This window comes from Lagenorhynchus albirostris, chromosome 7, assembly GCF_949774975.1.
Source record: "Lagenorhynchus albirostris chromosome 7, mLagAlb1.1, whole genome shotgun sequence".
NCBI lineage: Eukaryota > Metazoa > Chordata > Mammalia > Artiodactyla > Delphinidae > Lagenorhynchus > Lagenorhynchus albirostris.
Window position 1 is genome coordinate 36,890,359 of NC_083101.1, and position 25,804 is coordinate 36,916,162.

Below are 25,804 nucleotides of genomic sequence, written 5' to 3' on the forward strand. Positions count from 1 at the left end.
AAAATTAGATCAAAATTAGGGATCAGGGATTGGATTCAGGTGTGTGCTAAGAAAGAGATGAGTGTCAAAGCCAGTACTGGGAATCAGGAGACAAATTAGGGTCAGGGTTAATGTTAGGAATCTCGGGCAGTTCTCGGTGTTGTAGTTGAGGTCAGGGTGGTTGACCTCGGGCAGGTAAATTTAAGAGATTGGCGGTAAGTAGATGCCCTTGTTTTGCGGGGAGGGCTCTTATGCCTCTGTAGTACCAGGGGCTTCTTTGGCCCAGAGAAATGACAAACTAATTTCAGGCAAGGGTTCTGGGCTTCAGCTAGAATTGCAAGCATCTGGGATTCCAGCTTCATTCTACTGTCTAAGCCTAGGGCTCTTGCTGTGACCACCACAGTTGAGGGGCAGGGGTTCCTGGACCATGCTGTTTAAAAGATAGGAGGTGGGAAAGGGTTAGAGACTCAGGAGGTGTACAAGGCTTAGTAACAAGTGGGGGACTGCCTAGGGGAGACGGGATGGTGATTAAGGAGGAAGCAGACCAAGGAAACTGCTCCCATGGGAGAAGGGGATGGCTTAATCCTCTGAAAGTTCAGCCCTACTGCCTCCGTCTTCCCTCATTCCCTGGATATTAAACCTTCCCCTCCAACTCTCCTCCCTGGCCCTGCATTTCACACCCTTCAGGCCTACCCACTTACAGAATACTTCCCTTGCCTTTAATGCTCCCGTGTTGTTCACCTTACCATCCGTTCTCAGTGTCAATTCTGCCTCCCTTCCCACCCCTGAATCCGCACATCCTTCTCTCGTGCAAATCTGAGCTTTCCCATCATTTTAAAGCACTCTCCCACCATTTTCACTCACTCATTCAAGTGCATACCTCCAGGTCATCTGCTGAATACCCCACCACCAGTCCAACACTACTGCCAGGTCTTTACGGTCCCTGCTATGTGCCATTCCCTGATTCTAAGCCTCCTTAATTTCTCGGTCTAGTTATAGATCCCCTTCCCCCACTGCCCCAAGAGAAAAGAGGAAATGAGACCCAAAGAGGAAACTGGATCTTGCTGATCCCACGCCCAGCCAGGCCACTGACCACACCCCCATTTCACTCCCAGCCTGACCCTGCCACTGACCACAACACTATCCCCTACCCAGCCTGACCCGGCCACTGGCTGCATCCCATTCCCCTCAACTCCATCTTTACTTAGACACTGCCAACGTCCCTTCACTCTCCCCCCCATCCCACTAATGTAGCCTAATTTAGCCACTTACCACATCTCTTCTCAACCTCTTGCAGCCTGACTTGGCCTCTGACCTCACTCCATCATTCCCTGTCTTAGCCACCATCCACATATTCTTCCTCTTCCCCCAGCCTGATCCAGTGACTAACTATAGACTATTTTTCCTACTGTTATCTTCCCAGTCTTTCTTTACACTTTGTCTTCCCCATTTCCAGCCTGATAGAGTCACTAACCCCATCCTTTCTGCCCCTACCTGGCTGCTAACCACATCCCCTAACTGCAGCCTCATCTTCACATTCTCAGCTCCATCTGCTCCTTTCATTCCCCCTTTCCCAGTTCCTTGCCTAAACTCAAGCTCTCCCAGCCACTCTGAGTGCCTACTGATGACGCGAAGCAATGGGACCCCAGCCTGACTTTGGGCCTTGGTTCCTGAGGACAGACTGTCATCAGCTCCTGTCAGTTCTACCTCTTAAAATTTGTAATGAGTGATGTCCTCCTCTCCACCATTCTAACTCTGGCTTCATTACCTCCCACTTGTGCTAATGCAGTGTCTTTACAACCAATCTCCAAGGTAGATGCCAGAGTTATTTTCCTAAAGTTTAGTTCTGATTATGCCCCTTCTCTGATCAAAGCCTCCCTTTGCCTCCTGTTGCCCTCCGGTAGGTGAAATTCCGCATACTCCTGACCGAGTTCTCCCCTGCCTTTCCACCCTAACCTTGACTTCCCCATCACTGCTCACTTGCAGGTACGCTGTGCTTCAACCAGCCTGCCTCCTCACTTCCTTGAATGCCCCTCCGTGATTTTCTGCTTCTCCACCTTTGCTTATGCTATTCTCTCTGCCTGGAATGCCACCCCTGACTCATCTCCGGCTGGCTGGAATAGTGGAGAGAGCTTGGGCTTCGGAGTCAGAGACCTGGGTTTGGATCCTGGCTTCACAACTTATTCGTTTGTGTGACTTATTAGCTGTGTGACTTGTTCAAGTTAAACACTTGAACAAGTGCTTAACTTCTTTGAGCCTCAGTTTCCTAATCTGTAACAATGGAAATACCGACACCTACCTTGCAGGGTTGCTGTAAGGATTAAATGAAATTATGTACACAAAGAAATTGACATATAGTCAATAAAAGATAGATCATTGTTATTTTTTATTATCTTTATTTTTTTAAATCCTAACTTCAAATGACACTTTTCGTGAAGACATTTTAGTCCCCCTTCCCTGACCTAAAGGGATCTCTTCCGTGAGCACATACCACCTGGTTCTTACCACATCCTGCCTTCTGTAACTTTGTATGTAGCTCATCCACTCTGCTGACCAGGAGCCCATTGAGGGCAGAGGCTAGGGCTTACCCGCCACTGAGAGTTTGGCCCAAGGCCTTCCCATAACACGCCCTCGAAAATGCTCACTGGATGGATGGAAGGAGAATGTCTGTATAATGAGAGGAGAGGTGTTGGGGCCGAGTGCTGTGTGCTTGCCGATAGAGGTGTATTTGTACGTCCCAGCTGTGTGCGTGGGGTGGAGTCCATGGGAAGATGACGTGGTTGTGATGGATTTGTGTAGGGCTGTGTGTTTGAGATAATGTGTAGGTAGGGACTGTATAAGTAGCTTTGTGGGAAAGAGCTCTCTGCATAGGCTGGGGTACATCTAGGGAGAATGAATATGCATGGATCTGGATGTAGGTGGGGAAGGGTCGTGCTGGGGGAAGTCAGGTCCAGCCCTTCAGCTGCCCAGTCCAGCCCTAAATGAGCCTCCAGCAGCCTGAGGCCGGATATGTCAGTCTCACCCACAACCCTCCCCTCCCTCTCAGCGGTTACAGACTCAGAGGCCAAATTTGGTAACAGACTGAGTGTTACTCCCCCAGCCCTCTTACATTCTGACTCTGTCTTCAGCTTTCTCTCTCCCTTTGTCCCTCTCTGTAACTCCCTGTCTTTCTGTAGCTCCCTTTGTGGGTACCTGCTCTGACTGTATTCTCTATGTACCCCAAATTCCTTACCCCCAGTACATTTACATTCCATTCCTTGCTGGGATTTGACCTCCTGTCCTCTATTCCCCCCCCCACAATTGCCCAACTCCTCTGGAATGTATCTCAGGAATGTCTTGAGGGAGGAGGAGTTCTCTGGGAGGGGGACACGGAGGGGGGGCATTGTTGCTGTTCCATAAAACATGATAGAAAGGGGAGCAAAGTTCTCAGGCCAGAACAGGAATTGGATAGCTTCTCCCCATACTTCCAGGGGCCTTGTTCTGTGCTATCATCGCCCCCAACTCGCTCAGTTCCCTTTCCTCCCTCACCCTCTTGTAGCCATGTGGATGTCCACTGAGGACCAGCCTGAAAGTGAGGGTAGCCATGACTCAACTCCCTTATCGGGGTCTCACCAGAGGTTTCCGTGCTTGAGGAAGAAGGGGGTGTCCATATGTCCGGAGGAAATGGGGGGAGACATGCAATTTCAGCTTAGGGTCTAAGGTCTTTTCAGTGTGCCCTCAGCTTCGCAGACCTTCCAGCGACCCAACAGCCAGGTCTGTCCAGCTATGGGGAGAGGTGCTCCAGGAATGGGGAGGGGAGTAGAAACCTAGTAGTGGGGAGACTGGGAGAGTCCGCTCTTGGGAGTAACGATAGAGGACGAGCTGTGGCTGTTGCTTTTTTGAGACTCTGTACTATTTATAAGGTTAGAAATTGTCTATCATATCCCTGGTCCAGACCTTTCCCACATCTGCCTCCTGCCTCCTGTTTCTACCTAGATTTTCAATCCCTCCTAATCTCTTCACCCTCCAAAAACATACCCCTTGCCAAGTTCCCTGATCCTCAGCTGCTGTTTCCTAACACCCCCACCTCTGCTTCCAGCCTTCTGTCTAGTCTGCTTTCTTCCCTTTGGGGCTAGCAGTTTGTAGAGAGGGCAATGGGCAGCCTAGATTTGCTCACTCTCTTAGGTAAGAGGCACCAATCTCTGTGCGGAGCTGGGTCACATCATCAGCTGCTAGGCAGACGTGTGGTCTGGTACACTCTGCACTGCCTGCCGCCTCCACTGAGAGGTGGTGCCGGGAGGGCTCGATGAGACTGGTGTCCCCGGCCGCAATGAAAATACTGTCAGGAGAGGCAGCTGAGATGGAGGGCAGAGTTTCAGAAGGACTAACTGAAGATGAGAGAGCATAGGAGGAGTTACCGTGAGAACTGGGTAGTAACTTGGTGACTTAGAAGGAGCAAGGACTGAGTTAGAAGGACTGGGCTCTTTCTCTGACCTGCTTTGAAACATACACACACACACACACAGACACACATACACACACACAGACACACACACACACACACACACACACACACACACACACACACACACACGGTCTGATTCCCCTTCAGCAAAATTAAAGAGTTGATTAGATCACTTCTGAGATCCCTTTGGGTTAGAAAATCATGATTCTAGCTTGACTGCTGGGAAACCAAACATGGGCCAAACTCCTCTGGGAGGCCCCCAGCATGTCAGGTTAGAGGAAAGCTGAGACAAGTGGGCCTGGATGGATTGAACAGCAAGTGTTTGGCCTCCCTGCCGAACTAGCTAGAGACAGTGTTTGCAGGTCTCAAGAGCCCTTGGGGATTATCTAATATAACGTCTTCATTCTGCAGAGGAGGAGGCTAAAGCTGTGAGAGGGAAGATCATATGATGAGTCAGGGCAGAGCTCTGAAAATTCCAGACAGGAAGAAGTCAGCAGGGTATAGTAAGAGACAAAGAGGGAAGAAGACTGAACCAGGAAGGATGAAAACAGGGCAGAGGCAGGGCTGGGAAAGGAGGTGAGCAGGGACAAGGGTAAGAGAGAAACACTTGGAAGAAAAAAGGGAGGCACAGATTCCAGTGCTGGGGGCGGGGCGGTGTCCTCGGGTAACACTGCGTTTCAGACCTGCTTTTGTACCTTGCAGATCAGCCTCTCCTTCAGATGTCTTAGACACCTTAGGCATCCATCTGATGCAACTCATCTTTCATTCTTTAAAATTATTAAATAAAACAAAACCAACTTCACCGCTATCTGCTTTGGTGACTCCCTTTCCTGGGCCTCCATCTGGGGGGCCTCCTCTCCTCCAACAAGGGTGTATTCTAATGCCCTGATGCCACAGGTCAGGTATAGCCAGGCTGGAGAGGAGAAGCCGCCACCATGGTTGCACTTTCGCTGAAGATCAGCATTGGGAATGTGGTAAAGACGATGCAGTTCGAGCCGTCTACCATGGTGTATGACGCCTGTCGCATCATCCGTGAGCGGATCCCAGAGGCCCTGTCTGGCCCTCGTGAGTCTGACGACCCAGATGGCTGGGGCGGGAGTCCTCGGTCCCTTCTCATTCCCAGGCTCTTGGCCTTGGGGGATGACTTTCTTGTCCCCCAAGGCTTTTCATCTCTCAGGCCTGTGCTCCTTGGTTCCCTCCCTCCCCTTTAGGCCCCAGATCACTGAGAAAATAATAAGGGGCAGTGGTGCAGCCATTCAGCCACATTGGGGTCCTTATAAGTCTGAGGTGATCCATCCTCTCTTTTAGCCAGCGACTTTGGGCTATTTCTGTCAGATGATGACCCCAAAAAGGGTATATGGCTGGAGGCCGGGAAAGCTTTGGATTACTACATGCTCCGAAATGGGGTGAGTATGACTTATCAAGGACCACCAATATCCTCTTCCATCACTTCCCTCCTTCCACTTCCTATTTTCAGCACCCGCATCTGTTGTCTCTGACCTCCCCCATACCTTCTTTCTATTACAGGCAGTCATAATACCCTGCTTTCGAGCGAGCCACCATAGTCTTCCTTTTAGTAATCTACTTTCCTTCCGCCTCTGGCTGCCTGAAAAGGAAGTAATACCTTTAGCTTAAAGTGGGCCCCTGCCTCCTATTCCTGCCCCAATAGGACACCATGGAGTACAGGAAGAAACAGAGGCCCTTGAAGATCCGTATGCTGGATGGCACTGTGAAGACTGTCATGGTGGACGACTCTAAGACCGTCACTGACATGCTCATGACCATCTGTGCCCGCATTGGTAAGGGGCTAGTGGGGCCGGAGGCGCAGGGGGAGGCCCCAGCTCTGCCGGAAGACCTGGCTGCAGTGCCTGGGATGCTGCCAACCCACCCCCTCCCCCAGGCATCACCAACCATGATGAATATTCACTGGTTCGAGAGCTCATGGAAGAGAAGAAGGAGGAGGTGACAGGGACCTTACGAAAGGACAAGACACTGCTGCGAGATGAAAAGAAGATGGAGAAACTAAAGCAGAAATTGCACACAGATGACGAGCGTAAGCAGAAAGGGACAGAAGAGGGCATTTGAAACAAGCAGGGTGGCAGGGGCTGCCGTTTCTGTGTTATTTACTGAATACTTGCTTTTGCAAGGCACTGTTTAAACACTGGGGATGCATCTGTAGTAAAACAAAGTCCTACACTCATGGAACTTAACATATTAGTGAGAGAGGGTAGGAAATGAAGAAACAAACAAAAAGCCGGAGATTAGATGGCATAGGGGCTCTAGGGACTAGACATTGAGGGGACCCTCTGTGTCCCAGTGAACTGGCTGGACCATGGCCGGACGCTGAGGGAACAGGGAGTGGAGGAGCACGAGACGCTTCTGCTCCGGAGGAAGTTCTTCTACTCAGACCAGAATGTGGACTCCCGGGACCCTGTCCAGCTGAACCTTCTCTATGTGCAGGTAGGGAAAGGACTTGCCTGGCATGGGGTGGTAGGGAGAGAGGCAGAAGCGCAGTGGGGGTATCTCTGTACCCCAGACAACATTAGCCTCCTTTCGCTGTGCTCTGCAGGCACGAGATGACATCCTGAATGGCTCCCACCCTGTCTCCTTCGACAAGGCCTGTGAGTTCGCTGGCTTCCAATGCCAGATCCAGTTTGGGCCCCACAATGAGCAGAAGCACAAGGCTGGTTTCCTCGAGTGAGTGACCCTCATCCCATACCCTGGCAGGGCCCAGGACTCCCTGCCACTGTGGCCCCAGCACAACGGGGCTGTCTCCATCCCAGTCCTTCTCCCCTGTTTCCTCTTCTCAGGTCCCAGGGTCTGACCCACATGGGTACCTTTTCAGCGTCCATCGTCCATTTGTCTCCTCCCTGGCCTCATGTGGAATATAAATGTAGTCCAGAATCCCTGCCCCTGCCCCCTACCTCTGAAGTGAGCATGTAACTTTCCTGAGATGCTCTGAAGAATTGTACTGCAATAGCCAGAGGGAAAGTACATTTTCGTCACAGGGAACATCAGATTTCCAAAGTCTCACAGGTCTCATCCACTGGTGTTTCTCAGAATATCTACAGTTTGGTGTGGCTTTCTCAGCTTCCTACAAGCATGGTCATCCTTCTCGTGAGCTCCTTCTGCCCTTGGTCCCCTAAAATTGTGCTCTCGACCCTCTTTTCCTGAAGGAATGAGCCTCCGACTCAAGTTCCCTTAGTCTCTTTCCCTGTAAGGAGGGACACAGGCTGTATTCAAGAGTTAGTACGAAGTCATCTCGATTTCAGGGACAATCCAGAATCTAGTCCCTTGAGTCTTCTTTCTCCCCAAAGATAATACTCTCCTAGACATCTCCTTACAACCCTAGGCCCACAGTCCATGGCCCACATAGCCCTGATGCTGTCCACTACATGCTGACCCTCCCTTTTCTGGTGTAGCCTGAAGGACTTCCTGCCCAAGGAGTATGTGAAGCAGAAGGGAGAGCGTAAGATCTTCCAGGTGAATGGGGATGGGGAAAGTGTTTGGGATGACCCGGGAGCTTTGCTGCTTAATCCTACTGACTAAATGGACCCCCGCCCCCTCCTTATCACCCCTACCTTGCTTCCACCCTCCAAGCTGTTCTCCCACCCCTCCTGCACCGAGAAAGCAGAAGACCTGGGCTTCTGGTCTCCACCTGCACACTGCATCTGCTGTGGAACTCAGTTCAGTAATCTTGTTTTCTTTTCTTTACCTCTAACATGGGATAACTATGTTCCCTGAGTAGGATTGATAGGGGAATCAAACGAGGTAGTATGCCTAAATTACTGTGAAGAGTATATATCTTCGTACAGACGGAAGGTGTTATCCCCACTCTTTGAATCCTCAGCCCAAAAGGCCTTGTATTTGACCTTCTACTTCCTAACCATCCATTCACGTCTACAGAATGTCTGCAAGTTCCTTAACTGTATCCCTCGCTTCTTGAATAATTGTTTCTGCATATCCTTTATCAGCCCCATCCCCTCACCTTCTCATTTTTTATAGCCTGCATCCCCCTAACTTTTCCTCTGTTCCCATCATGCTCTCCCATCATAATTCACATCCCAACTTAACTCCTCATCTGCGATATCATCCTCCCCACATTTTGCTAAATGTTTCCCCATTTCATACTCGAAGGCACACAAGAACTGTGGACAGATGAGTGAGATCGAGGCCAAGGTACGCTATGTGAAGCTAGCCCGTTCCCTCAAGACGTACGGCGTCTCCTTCTTCCTGGTCAAGGTGGGTTACGGATACTTCTCTCTGCCCACCCTTACTTTTACTCTTACCCTTTCCTCTCTGAGCCTCTAACCCTGCCCCCAGTCACATTTCCCGTTGTTCCCCAAGAATCTCATTCTCTTCCGTGTGAAAACTTGCCCCTTTGTCAGTTCTCCACCATCACTTCCCTCCTTACCCTGCATTTTCCTTCCCTTTACCTTTATCCTAACATAGCCTTGTCCCAGGTCCATCCATAGACACCCTGGTTCACCCCTGCCCACCTCAGCACCCCACTGTGGTCTGGATCTGATCCCCTGACTAATAACACCAATGACAACCTCTGCCCTACAGGAAAAGATGAAAGGAAAAAACAAGTTGGTGCCCAGGCTTCTGGGCATCACTAAGGAGTGTGTGATGCGAGTGGACGAGAAGACCAAAGAGGTGATCCAGGAGTGGAACCTCACCAACATCAAACGCTGGGCTGCCTCTCCCAAGAGCTTCACCCTGGTGAGCTGGGGTCTCGGGGGAGAAAGGGCTTTGGAGTTTTCAGAGAAGGGGCAGCCACAGAGGTCTCCCCCGCACCCCTGCTCAGGGGTAGGTGCACTGAATGCAACTCCAGAAAAAAGGAAAACTTTGGAACTATTGCAGGAACGTGGAGATTAGAATAGAGGGGAAACTCTCCTGGAGAATGAGGAAAGCTTAAATGAAACATTTTTTTTTAAATCAACGGAACATAACTGTAACCAGCAAGCTGAGATCACAGGAAACTTGGGGAGAGGGAAGAAAAAGGTGACAGAAAGAAAAATAAGCCTCCCCTCTTTCAGCAACAGCTACTTACAGTAGTTTCCTCCTCTAGCTTTATGTTTTGGCATTATGAATTGAAAACTGATCCCACCTTGAGGAAGTGCCCCACTGAGAAGGGAAATTAGTAAAGGTGGTTTTTCCATTTTGGGTACTAGTACTAATCCTTAACTATGGTCATTTAATGATAAATGATAAATGTGTCCTCCCAATTCAGGGTGAGAGAAGAGGGATTTCCTAAATGCCACGCATTTGAAACTGTAGCATAAAGAGCACTCCTCGGAAATAAAATATTTCCCTCCAAGGAAAATAAAGAAATAGGAGATTAAAGAAAGGCTGTTGTCCTAGAGGCTCTTGGCACGGGGCGGGGAAGCGCCCCTCATCAGCTCAACCTTGGGCTCCCGCCCCACCCTTTCCCATCCTGGGTGGATTCAGGCTTTCCCACTGAGTCCCCACCTTGTCCCCCTAGGATTTCGGGGACTACCAAGATGGCTACTACTCGGTGCAGACAACCGAGGGGGAGCAGATCGCACAGCTCATTGCTGGCTACATCGATATCATCCTTAAGAAGGTGAGCACTGCCTGACCCCCACCTTCTCCTTCTCCTCCCTTACCTTGTCCCCAAGCCGGTCCTTTAGAAAGGGGGACCCAAGTTCCGGAAGATGGCTGACTGCGGAAGGAAAAGGCTGCCTTTCCCACTTCCCTCTTCTTTAACTCTTGTTCTTTTTTTCTCCCTACAGAAAAAAAGCAAGGATCACTTTGGACTGGAAGGAGACGAGGAGTCTACTATGCTGGAGGACTCGGTGTCCCCCAAGAAGTACGAGGGGAACTGGGCAGGGAAGGCAAGGCAGGACCCCCAAGGACTGTGGGAGGTGGGGAGTCCTTAGGATGCCTCTAACCAGCCGCAGGCTGTGGTGAGACCTCACGCACCGCCCAGACCACAGGACGTGCGGAGGCTGTAGAGCGGGGTGGGAAGGGATGAGAGGAGGAGGTCCTCGGAGTGCTCCCCGTACGTCCCCTCTCTAGGTCAACAGTTCTTCAGCAGCAGTGTAACCGGGTGGGGAAGGTGGAGCATGGCTCCGTGGCCCTGCCAGCCATCATGCGCTCCGGAGCCTCTGGTCCTGAAAATTTCCAGGTGGGCAGCATGCCACCTGCCCAGCAGCAGATCACCAGTGGCCAGATGCACCGAGGACACATGCCTCCTTTGGTAAGAGTGCCCCCACTGCCGCCATGATTCCGGGCCTAGCCCCCCTTGGCTGGGCCTAGCCAGGAGTTCGGCAGTCTTTCCCGTGTCCCTATTTGTCTCCTTCTCGGCCTCAGGCTCTCTTTTGCCTTCTCTCTCCTCTAAATGTTCCCTGTTACTTCTCTCTTTGACTCATAGACGTCAGCCCAGCAGGCACTCACTGGAACCATCAACTCCAGCATGCAAGCTGTGCAGGCTGCCCAGGCCACTCTGGATGACTTTGACACTCTGCCCCCTCTGGGACAGGATGCTGTGAGTATGGGACAGAGGAGAGGCCGATGGTGCTGAAGCTGGGACTCCAAGGAGCAGGGTTGGGGTTAACTGCAGCAGAGCAGGTCCTGAGGTTTGTTCCTCTTTTCTCTCAGGCCTCGAAGGCCTGGCGTAAGAACAAGATGGATGAATCAAAGCATGAAATCCACTCCCAGGTAGACGCCATCACAGCCGGTACTGCCTCCGTGGTGAACCTGACAGCAGGTAGGCCGGATGCCCAGCCCTCTGTGTGCGGTGGCGGAGGGGAGGGCGAGCATGTGCAAGCGTGAGTGTGACTGGCTCGGTGTGACTGCACCTTGACTCACGGAAGGGACTTCGTGTGTACGTCTCTCTCAGGACGTGTGTGTGACTAACTGCCTGTGACTGGCCTCCTCTTCTTCCTTCTCCCCCCAGGGGACCCTGCCGAGACAGACTACACCGCAGTGGGCTGTGCAGTCACCACAATCTCCTCCAACCTGACGGAGATGTCCCGTGGCGTGAAGCTGCTGGCTGCCCTGCTGGAGGACGAAGGTGGCAGTGGCCGGCCCCTGCTGCAGGCAGCGAAGGGCCTGGCGGGGGCGGTGTCAGAACTGCTGCGCAGTGCCCAGCCGGCCAGTGCCGAGGTCAGGGGCCAGGGGTTGGCACTAGGGAGAGGGGAGGGTTTGAGCCCAAGGAGAAGGGGGCGGTCCATGTTGCGGGATGGAAGGGTGAGACCCGTGGGCGTGTAGGACCCGTGGACATGTGGGCAGGGATTAGGCAGCTTCTGACCGGTGTTCACTCTCCACAGCCCCGTCAGAACCTGCTGCAAGCAGCTGGGAACGTGGGCCAGGCCAGTGGGGAGCTGTTGCAGCAAATTGGGGAAAGTGATACTGACCCCCACTTCCAGGTTGGTGACTTACCCAACCCCCAGACCCCAGCTTCTAGGAGGTAACCTCTGATCCTGAATCCAGCTCCTGTCCTGCTACTGTAAATTGACCCCTCAGAGCCAACCTGAACCTCTGTTTCCAGGGATGACACTGGGAACCCCCAGTCCCTTTTTTGGGGATAAGAATTCAGAACCCCTGAATCCAAACTTAACCTATTAGTTCACCCTTGGCCCTTATTGGTGATATGTTTTTGGCTGCCTGTCATCTTTCCCGTATGTAGCCCTCACCCCAACTTGAGGGCGTCTTGAACCCCCGCTTCCAGTCCTTTGGACCACACACCCAGAGGACGCTGTTCCTCTCGCTCCCCCTTCCCGCCCCATGCCCGTCTCCTCAGCTGACTTGTCATCCTGGATTTCCCATGCAGATCTGTGCGCCCAGAGGGGCTGGGGTGCCATCTCCCCCCGATCCCCCCACGGTAACGGCCTCTGGCCTGGGCCTTCCCAGCTTTGTCCTCTCTGAGCCGCATACACTCGCTCTGCCCCCTCCCCTGGCCTCCTGGGGGAGCAGAACATGACGGGAGCTGGGGAGGCACGGCCCAGGCAGGACTTGAGAAAATGGGGTCCGAAGGGTAGTACAGGGACTTGTTCCCAAGACTCCAGGGTGACTGCTTCCAACCAAGATTGAGAAGAAATGGAGAAAAGACGCTGGGGGTGGGAGGGACCCCTCCCTCCATCCCATTGTAACAGCGCTGCCCACCCTCCCTCCCCATTGCCGTCCGAGTGTATCCGCCTCATGCGTTTCTCCCTTTGGTGTAGACACTGTTTCTCTCGGTGTGGGTTTGTTCCTTGGTGGGGGTTCTGTCCCACTTGGTGCTCGAGGCAGGGGCTTGGGGTAGGTTCTGGTTGCTTCTGCGTACACTGTTCCGTGATTGGAGTCGGTGGGACTAATGAAACAGCTTGTGCCTCTGAGAAGGGTCCGTGGATCCCAAGCTGGATCTCAGGCCATGCTGACTGCTGTTTTCTCACAGGAGGTGCTCATGCAGCTAGCCAAGGCCGTGGCAAGTGCTGCAGCTGCCTTGGTCCTCAAGGCCAAGAGTGTGGCCCAGCGAACAGAGGACTCAGGGCTTCAGACCCAGGTTATTGCTGCAGCAACACAGTGTGCCCTGTCCACCTCCCAGCTGGTGGCCTGTACCAAGGTGAGCCCCAAAGGTTGCTGCAGCCTGTGCCTAGGGGTGATGCTACCACACACACAAGAGCCTCTCATTTTACCTCTTTGGCCCCCAAGGCCTCACTACCCAACCTAATAACTATTGTGAACACCACAGACACCCCTACCTCACGACTCCTTTCCCTCGCCTACATCTCTGACACTCACTTTGCCCACAGGTGGTGGCTCCTACTATCAGCTCCCCTGTCTGCCAAGAGCAGCTGGTGGAGGCCGGACGACTAGTGGCCAAAGCCGTGGAGGGCTGTGTGTCCGCCTCCCAGGCCGCCACAGAGGATGGGCAGCTATTGCGGGGAGTAGGAGCAGCGGCTACAGCTGTCACCCAGGCCCTGAATGAGCTGCTGCAGCACGTGAGGGCCCATGCCACAGGGGCTGGGCCTGCTGGCCGCTATGACCAGGCCACTGACACCATCCTCACTGTCACCGAGAACATCTTTAGCTCCATGGGTGATGCTGGTAAGGACAGCCCCCCGGGAAGACAGAGAATCCCAGTGAGGTTCCCCGAGTCCACTGGAAATTCCCTTGCAGACCCATCACCCCCCCACCAAGCACTCAGCACAGTGGGCTGGGTGTTTAATCTCTGAAATCTCCAGTTCCCCATCTGTAAAGCAGGAATATGATATCCACTCTGCCTTCCTTGGTGTATTTAAAGAACATACCAACGTGTACACAAAAATAGATGGAAAATGATATTATTAAGAGATAGCCATCCCCATTCTACTCCCTAACCCCCAAAATCCTTCACAAAGAGTCTCATCCTCTCAAGACTACTTACGGAAAATGCCCATTGGAGACTGCCCCCCGGCCCCTCCTCCCATCAGAACGCACCAGGAAATCTGTTCCTTTCCAAGATCCTAAACCCAGGAAACAGTAACTCCAGGGAAATCACTTCAAGAACTTCTGTGTCTCCTTACTGTCCCTAAAAGCCCTACCCACCTTGCCTGCACCACTTTCCTCCACCCCCAACACCCTCTCAGTGTCTCTGGCTCCCTTCGCTGACTGTGCCTACGCTCTCAGGTGAGATGGTGCGACAGGCCCGCATCCTAGCCCAAGCCACCTCTGACTTGGTCAATGCCATCAAGGCTGATGCCGAGGGCGAGAGTGATCTGGAGAATTCCCGCAAGCTCTTAAGCGCCGCTAAGATCCTGGCCGATGCCACAGCCAAGATGGTGGAGGCTGCCAAGGTAGAGAGCCTTCTGTGCACACCCCCAGACTGGGCCCTGTAGGGAGGTAGAAGGGTCCAGAGAGTCACCCTCACTTATGGGAGGTGAAAAGCAGAAGATACAAGAGAACAAATACAGGAGTACTGAGGAAAAAATGCGCCCCTAGGCGGTGAGTGGATGGCGCCAGGCTTCCAGCCAGTGTGACTCCCGGAGTCCTTGCTGACTGATAGGAAACTGTACCCTTTTTCTTCCTCTAAGACCAAGGCCTGCGGTTCCTACTTTGCCCTACTTTGCTGCCACCACCTGTCTGCTTCCTGGTCTCCTGTGAATGCACGCGGGCATTCAGTCCCAGGGGATCCGCTGCTAGCAGCGCAGAGAAAGACAAGGCGGTGGGACACAGGGACACAAGGGTGCAGAGGACTGTCAGGAAGAAGCCAGTAGATTCCCAGGCTCCCTGGGCTCTGGGGCTCTTCAGTTTGCAGGAGTAACCAGGGCCCCTGCTTTGGCATCCCTGAGATCCCTGCTCTAAACCGCATCCTTGTCCCAGAGAGCCCTGCTCACCCCCATTTGCTAGTGGTGTTTTGTGGGGAGGGGGGAAGAAATACGGCTGCTTCCCCAGAGAGGGGAAGCAGAAACAGTTCTACCCAAGAAAGGGACTTCAGCATCCCAGACGGAAGCCAGAGCCCCTGTAGGCTCCCCTTTTGCCTGCCTGAGGTAGCTCGTCTCAACTATGATTACCTTTCAGTGGGGGTAGTTAGAAATGCCTTCAGGAAAATACCTCTGAGTTTGGAGGGGTCAGGGAAGAGCTTATTTAGGGTCCACAGGGACGCAGGGTGGTAACTGTCCCCTCGCCACCTCTCAGGGAGCAGCCGCCCACCCTGACAGTGAGGAGCAGCAGCAGCGACTGCGGGAGGCAGCTGAGGGTCTCCGCATGGCGACCAACGCAGCTGCACAGAATGCCATCAAGAAGAAGCTGGTGCAGCGCCTGGAGGTGAGGCTGGGAACCAAGCCAGTGTAGGTGCTCTAGGAGGAATGAAACTGGGAGGGATGTGCGGGGACGCTGATGTTTCCTTGGGGGATAGCACGGGCAGGGTAAGCCAGGGACAGGGTATAGGAATGTCTGGGCCTCGTCCTCCCTATTCTGTCCTTAAAGCACGCAGCCAAGCAGGCTGCAGCCTCAGCTACACAGACCATCGCTGCGGCCCAACATGCAGCCTCCACCCCCAAGGCCTCTGCCGGCCCCCAGCCACAGCTGATGCAGAGCTGCAAGGTGAGACGCCAGGAAGCGCGTGGGGGCGGGAGGAGGCATGGAAGATGGGGGACTTTCCCCCAGCCTGCGGAGAGGTGGCCCTGATGACATTTTCACCTACAGGCTGTGGCAGAGCAGATTCCACTGCTGGTGCAGGGCGTCCGAGGGAGCCAAGCCCAGCCTGACAGTCCCAGTGCGCAGCTAGCCCTCATCGCTGCCAGCCAGAGCTTCCTGCAGGCAAGGCATCTTCCGCTCACCACTCAGACCAGACCCCTCCCACTCTTCTGTGAGACCTTTAGATTTAATCAGTTTAAATCTCTGCCAATAGCCTCTCTCCCAGTACTGAGCCCCAGTGCTCACCACATCCTGACCGTCATCAGTCCCTGTACCCAAGCCCAGAGGGCGTATGGTACACTTCATCTGCCTACCTGTTCCCCAACAGCCAGGTGGGAAGATGGTGGCAGCCGCGAAGGCCTCAGTGCCAACAGTTCAGGACCAGGCGTCGGCCATGCAGCTGAGTCAGTGTGCTAAAAACCTTGGCACTGCGCTGGCTGAACTCCGCACCGCTGCCCAGAAGGTATAGGAGCTGGCTACCTTTTTGGAAGATGAGGGGGGAGTCCTAGGCTGATGGAGAATCTGTTCAGAATATCCTAAAATGGGTAATTGTGTAACCTGAGGCGTGAATGAGACACAGTGTACCTCCTACACCTCAACCCCCCCCCCCGCCCCCCATATCTTTGTAGGCTCAGGAAGCATGTGGGCCTTTGGAGATGGATTCTGCTCTGAGTGTGGTTCAAAATCTAGAGAGAGATCTGCAGGAAGTGAAGGCAGCGGCTCGAGATGGCAAGCTTAAGCCCTTACCTGGGGAGACGGTAGGTATTCGAAAGACCTCATTCTTTCTCAAACCCTGAGGTCTTCCTTCTCACCCGTGCCCCAGAGCTGCCCAGAACCTTCACTCAAACTGCCAGCTGTCCCTGAATAGCTGCTCAGGTTCCCTCTTCCCAGTTCCTCCTGCGCCTGATCCCCTGAGTCTCCTCCTTCATCCCTAGATGGAGAAGTGTGCCCAGGACCTGGGCAACAGCACCAAAGCAGTGAGCTCCGCCATCGCCCAGCTGCTGGGGGAGGTTGCCCAGGGCAATGAGAATTACGCAGGTACGTGGACAGGGCTGGGAATGGGGCATGTGGTGAGGAGGATGGGGGAATGGGAGCTGTACGGAGGAAGCCACTGGCATCAGGGCCTGGCAGTGACGGTGCCTTTTCCCCTCCTTCCTCTCTCCTTGTTTCCCCAGGTATCGCAGCTCGGGATGTGGCAGGTGGGCTGCGGTCACTGGCCCAAGCCGCCAGGGGCGTAGCTGCCCTGACATCAGATCCTGCGGTGCAAGCCATTGTGCTTGACACAGCCAGTGATGTACTGGATAAGGCCAGCAGCCTCATCGAGGAGGCGAAGAAGGCAGCTGGCCATCCAGGGGACCCTGAGAGCCAGCAGCGGCTTGCGCAGGTCAGGTATTGGGACAGGGCCACTCCCTGCCTCCCCCCCAGATCCCATCAGAAGGCCCACCCTGACGGGGGAAGAGTCTCATCGACACCGCAGCTCCTCTCTGGATTCCGCCCTTCCTTCTCAGTCTTAGTAGAAGTGTCTTAGCTAGACTGAGGCAGGGGCCTAGCTGAAAGCCACATTTGGGGAAGTTTGGTCAGCATCGCTTGATACCCTAACGTGATACCCTGGCCTATTCAGCTAAAACACCCCTTTTCTGCTTTCACTTTCAGAGTCTCCCATGGGTGGAGGAGGGGATCTCCCAGTTGTTTCCATTTTGGCAACCCCTGTCTCCTTTCCCACCTCAGGTGGCCAAAGCAGTGACCCAGGCCCTGAACCGCTGCGTCAGCTGCCTGCCTGGTCAGCGAGATGTGGACAATGCCCTGAGAGCAGTGGGAGATGCCAGCAAGCGACTCCTGAGTGACTCGGTAGGAGGACAGGGGTGTGAGGGGAACACAGGGAGGATGAAGGACTCCAAGCTTCTACCTCTGGACCTCTCCTTGACCCTGACTCCCCAGATGTATCCCCTTTCATTGCCCCCAGGGTCTGTGCCCACCTCTCAGCGCTCCTCTACCAGACTCTCCCTCACGTCATTTCCCATTCTTGCACCTGACTTTGTCTCTGACCCTGCAGCTTCCCCCCAGCACCGGGACTTTTCAAGAAGCTCAGAGCCGCCTGAATGAAGCCGCTGCTGGGCTAAATCAGGCAGCCACAGAACTGGTGCAGGCCTCTCGGGGAACCCCTCAGGACCTGGCTCGAGCCTCAGGTCGATTCGGACAGGACTTCAGCACCTTCCTGGAAGCTGGTGTGGAGATGGCAGGCCAGGCTCCGGTACGAAGAGGCACTGGGTCCTGTTCGAGGGTTAGATCAGAGGCATCTCTGTGACCACAGAGTCCTCACCTGTTCCTGGCTCACTCCCCTCCCCAGTCTCTAGCAGTACTTGAGTGTCTGGGACAGAAGATCCCTTTTAGAGACAGATAAGAAAGGACTGGACAATGTGTTGACCTTCTTGCCTTCAACAGAGCCAGGAGGACCGCGCCCAGGTTGTGTCCAACTTGAAGGGCATCTCCATGTCTTCAAGCAAACTTCTTCTGGCCGCCAAAGCCCTGTCCACAGACCCTGCAGCCCCCAACCTCAAGAGTCAGCTGGCTGCAGCTGCCCGGTACGTGGGAGCTGGGAAGCCCAGCCCTAGAATGTTGAAGAGACTGGGGAGGGGACATCTCATGAGAAGTCCCTGGCTTAGGAGTTGTTCCAGGCAAAAGAGAAATGGCTAGACTTCCTACACGTACAGGATGCAGAAATGATGACCTTTGCGCTCATTCACTTGACTTTCTCTTCCTCCCAGGGCAGTGACTGACAGCATCAACCAGCTCATCACCATGTGCACCCAGCAGGCGCCCGGCCAGAAAGAGTGTGACAATGCCCTGCGGGAATTGGAGGTGGGCCCTGTCAGGCTAAATGGGGTTGAGGTTGAGGAAAGGGTTCATGGTTGGAGGGTGAGGGGGGTGTCTTGGATCTCACTTCACCCACCCCCTCTACAGACGGTCCGGGAACTCCTAGAGAACCCAGTCCAGCCCATCAATGACATGTCCTACTTTGGCTGCCTGGACAGTGTCATGGAAAACTCAAAGGTAAGTGCACCCAGAACCCAGGAGGGCAGAGGACAGGAAGATGGAACTAACCGGGGGCTGCTCTGTCCCTCTGAGGACAGGCTCTGACTCTCTTGACACACTGTGTTCCTCAGGTACTGGGTGAAGCCATGACTGGCATCTCCCAAAATGCCAAGAACGGAAACCTGCCAGAGTTTGGGGAGGCCATTGCCACAGCCTCCAAGGCCCTCTGCGGCTTCACCGAGGCAGCTGCACAGGTTATGCTCCTGAGATGGTCCCTGGAATGCCCCTGCTTTCCCTCCCCCACCTCCTCACAGCCTGACACACTTGCAGAAAACTCAGAAAGTTATGCTTGCAAAGCTAACTGTATGGAAACTGGGGATCTTTCCCCCTCCTAAAGTATAGATATTTGTCAGCAATCATAGAACATCAGCAGTTCTGATCACTGTCACCCCTGAGCCCTGGTGCTTTGAGGTATGGTTACACTGTCCAATCATTGGGCTGTTTCCAGACCCAGTTTTCTTGGTATATGCTGATTAGCATATGCAAATTATTTTCACATAATTATTACTTGGTGGGGCGGGGCAGGGGGGTGTGCCGCAAGGCATGTGGGATCTTAGTTCCCTGACCAGGGATCGAACCTGGGCTCCCTGCAGTGGAAGTCTTAACCACTGGACCACCTGGGAAGTCCCCACATAATTGTTACTTTATTAGAATAGTACCAGGGACTAAATTTCCAGTTACTTGCATCACCACTAACTTTGCCTTTTTCTACATTATGAAGTGTAAAACGACCTATTAGCTCAGAGTATTCTGCTTTCGTATATGAATCCTTAAAACAAACTGGCTTGAGAGCTCATCATCTCAGACTGTGTCCCTGAAGGCCTATCATCCTGCTCCTTCAGTCGCCCTACCTCCCCGTGTCCTGTTCTGTTGGGTGGCCTGCGGTATATGGTTTAACTTATTTCTGGAATAGCATGAAGAGGAAAAAGCAAAGCTACCATGTGTTGGGTGAAGTAAGAATCAAACCTTATGATGGTCTTCCAAGCAAAAACAGATTTTGGCAACCATTATACCCATCCCTTCCCCCTTTCCAAATCTCTGAAGCTTGGAGGTATCGTAAGTGTTAATTAGCCTAACACCCTCTATAGTTTTACAACTATCTCTAGAAGGGGTTTTGTGGGGGGGGGGGGCTTTCAAACTTTTTTTTACTGCCACTTACAGTAAGCAGTACTTTTTACCTTAAGACCCAGCATACAAACACATACGTATAGAATTTTAATAAAAACCTTATTTTGTGTCTTTCCTTTTTTTTTTTTTTTTTACTTTTTTAATCTTCTGAAATGTTTGAACAAATTTAACAAAACAGGAGAGGTTTTTTTCCCTCTTATAGTGTAACTATAGCTAGCTAATATACCTCCATTCACATAGAACCTGGCCACTAAACTTAGCCCTGCTCCCCTTTGTCCCCACTATCGCTATTCGAATCCCACCTAAGGAATATTCCTTATTCCTCACCCCACCTCTTCTCTCTCCCCAGGCTGCATATCTGGTTGGCGTCTCTGACCCCAATAGCCAAGCTGGACAGCAAGGGCTGGTGGAGCCCACGCAGTTTGCCCGAGCAAACCAGGCAATTCAGATGGCCTGTCAGAGTTTGGGAGAGCCTGGCTGCACCCAGGCCCAGGTAACTCAAAGGGACAGGCACCATGGACAAGCCTGGGAAAGGCTGCTGAGCCAGGACAGACCAGCCCTGTGAGGGGGAGAGGGAGATGCAGGACATGTGGGGAAGGAGAGGTTGGGGCCCCAGCTCTGACCCCCTACCCACAGCATCTCTGGGTCATTGTCTTCTCCTGCCGTGCTTCTCATTGTTCCTTCACTTACTGCCAAGTTCACCACCTCTTTATGGATGTTTGAGCTCACTCTCCTACAGAGCCTGTTATTATTTCTCCATCAGTGTGTCGGCTTTTCATCTTTCTTTCCCCCACACCCTGCTCATGCTCATCTTTGGGTATCTCTCTCTCCCAGATCTTGACTTTTCAGGTGACTTTGTCTTTCCTAATTAGACTTCCAAGGGTATTGCTATACATCCCCCAAGCGAAAGGGGCTGCTCCCTGGAGTGGACACTTCCCTCCTGCCCTCATTGTGGCTCTTCCACGTTTCTGTCTCCTCAGGTGCTCTCTGCAGCCACCATTGTGGCCAAACACACGTCTGCACTGTGTAACAGTTGCCGCCTGGCTTCTGCCCGGACTGCCAATCCTACAGCCAAGCGCCAGTTCGTACAATCGGCCAAGGAGGTGGCCAACAGCACGGCCAATCTTGTCAAGACCATCAAGGTTCCCGGTGTTTGAATTCTCAGCCTCTCCCTGACCTATCCAGTTTTCTCTCCCCTGACCCCCTGTCATTCCCTGAGGCTTTCTACCAAATCCCACCTGCCTGAGCCCAAGGCCTGTCCTATCCAGGCTGGTCATCACCAGCCTCTCCCCACACCCTTTAAGCTCAGGAGGGAGACCTGGGCTGCACCGCCTTTGTCTCCAGTCCGTCCTGAGGGCCTCCCCATCACTCTCTTTTCAGGCGCTGGACGGGGCCTTCACAGAGGAGAACCGTGCACAGTGCCGAGCAGCAACAGCCCCGCTGCTAGAGGCTGTGGAAAATCTGAGTGCCTTTGCGTCCAACCCTGAGTTCTCCAGCGTTCCCGCCCAGATCAGCCCCGAGGTGAGGCCGGGTGAAGGCAGAATGGATGGGCCGTCTGCCGCTTCATCTTCCCAGGAGTCTTGAGATTCACCTCCCTGCTTCCCCTCTCCCCAGGGCCGGGCTGCCATGGAGCCCATTGTGATCTCTGCCAAGACAATGTTGGAGAGTGCCGGGGGCCTAATCCAGACAGCCCGGGCCCTGGCAGTCAATCCCCGGGACCCCCCGCGCTGGTCGGTGCTGGCTGGCCACTCCCGTACTGTCTCAGACTCCATCAAGAAGCTCATTACAAGCATGAGGTACAGGGGGCGGGCTGGAGAACCGGTGTGACTGGGGGATATACGTTGTGACAGAATGGAGGGGTGGGCACTTAGGTGCAATGAGATGGGATGGTGTTGGAGAACACCTGTTGTCCAAGATTCGGGGGATACAGGGAAAGGCAGGCTAGCCTTATGTTAAAGGGACGTTCTTGGTGTTGGAGCCTGTGATGTGTCTGCAGGGACAAGGCTCCAGGGCAGCTGGAGTGTGAGGCAGCCATTGCAGCTCTGAACAGCTGTCTGCGGGACCTAGACCAGGCTTCCCTTGCCGCAATCAGCCAGCAGCTTGCTCCCCGTGAGGGAATCTCTCAAGAGGTAAGGGGGAAGGGGGTTCTGTGAAAGGTGTCTGGGAGGAGCGATGGCAGGCTTGAGGAAGGTGGGGGATCTGGGAATGGGCTTCATAGAAACATCGAGGGTATGGAACATGCCAAGGGGGTTAGTTAGTTGGATGTGGAAGGAAGAGTGGGGTTCTGTGCAACTAGAGGGTCCCTTTGCAGGTCACAGTCAGAGCTAAAGTTCGCTTCCTCCCCAGGCCTTGCATACCCAGATGCTCACTGCAGTGCAGGAGATCTCCCATCTTATTGAGCCACTGGCCAGTGCTGCCCGGGCGGAAGCCTCCCAGCTGGGACACAAGGTACCTGGGGAGACACGTGGGGAGACCGGGATAGGGTAAGCAAGGGTACCTGGCCCGGCTGACCCATTCCAAACCCTTGCCTCAGGTGTCCCAGATGGCCCAGTACTTTGAGCCGCTCACCTTGGCTGCAGTGGGTGCTGCCTCCAAGACCCTGAGTCATCCTCAGCAGATGGCACTCCTGGACCAGACCAAAACCTTGGCCGAGTCTGCCCTGCAGTTGCTGTACACGGCCAAGGAGGCTGGCGGTAACCCCAAGGTACTGAGGGCCGGGTTGAGAGGCTGCTGCTACAGTAAGAGAAGCAGGAACAGCTGGGCCCCAGCTCACTCAGTCTGCCCCACAGCAAGCAGCTCACACCCAGGAAGCCCTGGAGGAGGCTGTACAGATGATGACAGAGGCCGTGGAGGACCTGACAGCCACCCTCAACGAGGCAGCCAGTGCTGCCGGGGTTGTCGGCGGCATGGTGGACTCCATCACCCAGGCCATCAACCAGGTTGGAGTCTTGGGGTGCCCATGGACAGAGCCTACTGTGGACCAGGGTCCCTGAGCCCAGTGGCAGAGACCAACAATCTTTCCTCTTCCCCCATTCTCTCCCCTTAGCTAGATGAAGGACCAATGGGTGAACCAGAAGGTTCCTTCGTGGATTATCAGACGACTATGGTGCGGACAGCCAAGGCCATTGCTGTCACCGTTCAGGAGATGGTGAGTTTGGGAGAGAAGAAGAGGACTGCTCTTGGAAAGTCGAGTTTGGACATAACTTCACTTCTTCCACTGTCTCCAGGTAACCAAGTCAAACACCAGCCCTGAGGAGCTGGGCCCTCTCGCTAACCAGCTGACCAGTGACTATGGCCGTTTGGCCTCACAGGCCAAGCCTGCAGCTGTGGCTGCTGAAAATGAAGAGGTAACTCGGAGGCAGTTGTGACCTTCCCCAGCGCCTCACAGGAAGCCCCAGAGGCATGCCCCTTGTCCCATCATGTCAGCCTGTGGGGCTGTCCCACCCTCGCCCCCTCTGATCTTTCATAGAAAGGGGAACTCCTCCTCAGGGCCACTCCACGAAAGAGTGATCAGGGCCCCGCATAGGGACAGCATCAAAGCCTTCGGTCACAGGCATAAAGGAGACAGCCCAGGATCTAGAGCTTTCCTGGTCTGCCGCTGTTTCTCTGCTGACCCTCTTCTGGGCCTGTGGCTGCTTTTCTGCTGTGCTGCAAGCCTGTATTCCCTTCCTGGTTCTTCTGTTGTAAAGCCCTGAAGCGCTTCCTTCCTTAAGCTCCTGGCTTTCCAAGAAAGCAAGTAAAAATGGATCTTAGCGTGACACACCTAATCCCCAGCCCCAAACCCCTCCACAACCGCACTGCACACAGGCCAACTTGTAAGCCGTGGCCTCTGACTCAGATACCCCAGCATGAAGTGCTTCTCCCCTCCTCCTCACCGTGCTTAACAAGGTCCTCACAGCTGGTGCCCACAGGCCAGTATTTTCCATGTGTGGGAGGTGGCCTCCTGACTAAAGGCTGTGAAACAGGACAAGTCTGTGCTGGGCGCTTTTTCTCACTACCTCCTCAGTCTGCAGTGCATGGTTTCTTAGGTCCTTAGTGACTCCTCCGAGCGCACTGGACGTACCCGAGCGCCTCTCGTAAAATCCATCTCCCTCTTTCACCTGCTCACAGATAGGTGCCCACATCAAGCACCGGGTTCAGGAACTGGGACACGGCTGTGCTGCTCTGGCCACCAAGGCAGGCGCCCTGCAGTGCAGCCCCAGTGACGCCTACACCAAGAAGGAGCTCATAGAGTGCGCCCGGCGAGTCTCTGAGAAGGTGACCGAGCTCATCCCCACGGACTGAGGGCCAGGCTCCCCAACCCTGCAGCCTTTCCCATCCTCCTCCAGCCTTCCCAGCCCTCTCCTCCGTCCCTTCTCTCAGACACCGGTGACCTTTCCCTTTCACGGGACACCGGCCACAGTCGCCACATGACTCCTCCCCCAGGTCTCCCACGTGCTGGCTGCGCTCCAGGCCGGGAATCGTGGCACCCAGGCCTGCATCACGGCAGCCAGTGCTGTGTCCGGCATCATTGCCGACCTCGACACCACCATCATGTTCGCTACCGCTGGTACACTCAATCGAGAGGGTGCTGAAACTTTCGCTGACCACCGGTGAGGAGGGCACTGGGCCTCATGGAGGCAGGGCGGGGTTTGGGCCACAGAGGCTGGAGGGGCCGGGGGAGGCCTGAGAAGAGCTGACTGGGCCGGACCCTCCCCCAGAGAGGGCATTCTGAAGACTGCAAAGGTGCTGGTGGAGGACACCAAGGTCCTGGTGCAGAACGCAGCTGGGAGCCAGGAGAAGTTGGCACAGGCTGCCCAGTCCTCTGTGGCCACCATCACCCGCCTCGCCGACGTGGTCAAGCTGGGTGCAGCCAGCCTGGGAGCCGAGGACCCAGAGACCCAGGTATCCAACTCACACCCCTAATTCTGGCCAGAACCACTTCCTGTTCCCCCTTTTCTTCCCACAGACCAGAGCCTCTGCTCCCCCACACAGGTGGTGCTGATCAATGCAGTGAAAGATGTGGCCAAGGCCCTGGGAGACCTCATCAGTGCAACAAAGGCTGCAGCTGGCAAAGTTGGGGACGACCCCGCCGTGTGGCAGCTCAAGAACTCTGCCAAGGTGCGAGGAAATGCGAGCTGCTTCTGGGGAGGGAGCGGATCATTGTGCTTCCTCCTGTTCCTTAAAATGATCCCTCCTTCCCTCCCTCCTCTGGTGCTCCCCAGGTGATGGTGACCAATGTGACATCACTGCTTAAGACTGTGAAAGCTGTGGAGGATGAGGCCACCAAAGGCACACGGGCCTTGGAGGCAACCACTGAGCACATACGGCAGGAACTGGCGGTGAGTGCAAGTCTGGGGCATCGGGGACTTGGGTCGGAGAGCAGGGTCGTGAGAGATGGTGAACTTGCGCTGCACACACACACACACACACACACACACACACACACAGATGTAGATACACAGTCTCCTGCTCGTTGCCAGACTTCTTACACGAGCTGCACTCTTGTCTTCCCCTTCCTCACCTATTTCCTCCCTAGCGTTTGACACCTCCCTTTCATCCCCCCACTTTCTCTGGTCACCAGTGGCCTCTTAGTTGCCACATGCAGTGGCCGCTTCTTGGCCTTCATCTTCTTCAGACATTTCCAAAGCAGCTGACTCCCTTAGCAAGCCTCTCTTTGAAAGCTTTTCTTCCTTTGGTCTTCTTGACACTGGCTTTTCTCTTGCCTCCCACGTCTCTTCTGTAGTCGTCATTGAATCACCTTCAACCTAGTAGACATAGAGGCCTTCCCAGAACTGCACATATCGCCCTCTTACTCTATCCTCTTCTTTGGCAAGTTTAACCACTCTCTTTATTGTTCTCTAACAAGTTGAATTCCAATTCTGAGTTTAGTTATTTCCAACTGCCTGTTTGACGTCAGCACCGAGATGCAGTGCCTCCCAACCAGCTGTTCTTCCTGACGTGCTGCTTCCCACTAACGATGGTAACAGCCTCCCGGTCCTGAAGGTTCCCTCAGTCATCTTTGACTTCACTGCCTTACTCACCATATTCAGG

General features: G+C 54.0%; 1 protein-coding gene across 2 annotated transcripts in view; it reads left to right on the plus strand.

Moving 5' to 3' along the window:
• TLN1 (talin 1) overlaps positions 1 to 25,804 on the plus strand; it is a 31,964-nt gene that overhangs the window by 932 nt on the left and 5,228 nt on the right. Inside the window, exons 2-48 of one of the 2 annotated variants that reach the window (XM_060154861.1) lie at positions 5,321 to 5,488; positions 5,732 to 5,829; positions 6,093 to 6,222; positions 6,324 to 6,476; positions 6,741 to 6,883; positions 6,993 to 7,120; positions 7,846 to 7,906; positions 8,561 to 8,665; positions 8,993 to 9,148; positions 9,912 to 10,013; positions 10,183 to 10,259; positions 10,469 to 10,649; positions 10,824 to 10,937; positions 11,051 to 11,159; positions 11,349 to 11,557; positions 11,722 to 11,820; positions 12,828 to 12,995; positions 13,186 to 13,480; positions 14,042 to 14,208; positions 15,050 to 15,178; positions 15,341 to 15,457; positions 15,560 to 15,673; positions 15,879 to 16,013; positions 16,180 to 16,308; positions 16,486 to 16,588; positions 16,726 to 16,934; positions 17,279 to 17,398; positions 17,604 to 17,801; positions 17,993 to 18,132; positions 18,316 to 18,409; positions 18,512 to 18,601; positions 18,715 to 18,837; positions 20,121 to 20,264; positions 20,752 to 20,913; positions 21,152 to 21,292; positions 21,386 to 21,567; positions 21,768 to 21,900; positions 22,118 to 22,219; positions 22,305 to 22,475; positions 22,561 to 22,710; positions 22,818 to 22,919; positions 22,999 to 23,118; positions 23,882 to 24,028; positions 24,197 to 24,363; positions 24,472 to 24,655; positions 24,746 to 24,871; positions 24,976 to 25,092. In XM_060154861.1, coding sequence (XP_060010844.1) covers positions 5,359 to 5,488; positions 5,732 to 5,829; positions 6,093 to 6,222; positions 6,324 to 6,476; positions 6,741 to 6,883; positions 6,993 to 7,120; positions 7,846 to 7,906; positions 8,561 to 8,665; positions 8,993 to 9,148; positions 9,912 to 10,013; positions 10,183 to 10,259; positions 10,469 to 10,649; positions 10,824 to 10,937; positions 11,051 to 11,159; positions 11,349 to 11,557; positions 11,722 to 11,820; positions 12,828 to 12,995; positions 13,186 to 13,480; positions 14,042 to 14,208; positions 15,050 to 15,178; positions 15,341 to 15,457; positions 15,560 to 15,673; positions 15,879 to 16,013; positions 16,180 to 16,308; positions 16,486 to 16,588; positions 16,726 to 16,934; positions 17,279 to 17,398; positions 17,604 to 17,801; positions 17,993 to 18,132; positions 18,316 to 18,409; positions 18,512 to 18,601; positions 18,715 to 18,837; positions 20,121 to 20,264; positions 20,752 to 20,913; positions 21,152 to 21,292; positions 21,386 to 21,567; positions 21,768 to 21,900; positions 22,118 to 22,219; positions 22,305 to 22,475; positions 22,561 to 22,710; positions 22,818 to 22,919; positions 22,999 to 23,118; positions 23,882 to 24,028; positions 24,197 to 24,363; positions 24,472 to 24,655; positions 24,746 to 24,871; positions 24,976 to 25,092 — 6,474 coding nt within the window. In that variant the 5' untranslated portion in view covers positions 5,321 to 5,358. Of the gene's footprint in view, positions 1 to 5,311; positions 5,489 to 5,731; positions 5,830 to 6,092; positions 6,223 to 6,323; positions 6,477 to 6,740; positions 6,884 to 6,992; positions 7,121 to 7,845; positions 7,907 to 8,560; positions 8,666 to 8,992; positions 9,149 to 9,911; positions 10,014 to 10,182; positions 10,260 to 10,468; positions 10,650 to 10,823; positions 10,938 to 11,050; positions 11,160 to 11,348; positions 11,558 to 11,721; positions 11,821 to 12,827; positions 12,996 to 13,185; positions 13,481 to 14,041; positions 14,209 to 15,049; positions 15,179 to 15,340; positions 15,458 to 15,559; positions 15,674 to 15,878; positions 16,014 to 16,179; positions 16,309 to 16,485; positions 16,589 to 16,725; positions 16,935 to 17,278; positions 17,399 to 17,603; positions 17,802 to 17,992; positions 18,133 to 18,315; positions 18,410 to 18,511; positions 18,602 to 18,714; positions 18,838 to 20,120; positions 20,265 to 20,751; positions 20,914 to 21,151; positions 21,293 to 21,385; positions 21,568 to 21,767; positions 21,901 to 22,117; positions 22,220 to 22,304; positions 22,476 to 22,560; positions 22,711 to 22,817; positions 22,920 to 22,998; positions 23,119 to 23,881; positions 24,029 to 24,196; positions 24,364 to 24,471; positions 24,656 to 24,745; positions 24,872 to 24,975; positions 25,093 to 25,804 lie in introns of those variants that run through there. The other variant, XM_060154862.1, reaches the window with a different exon arrangement.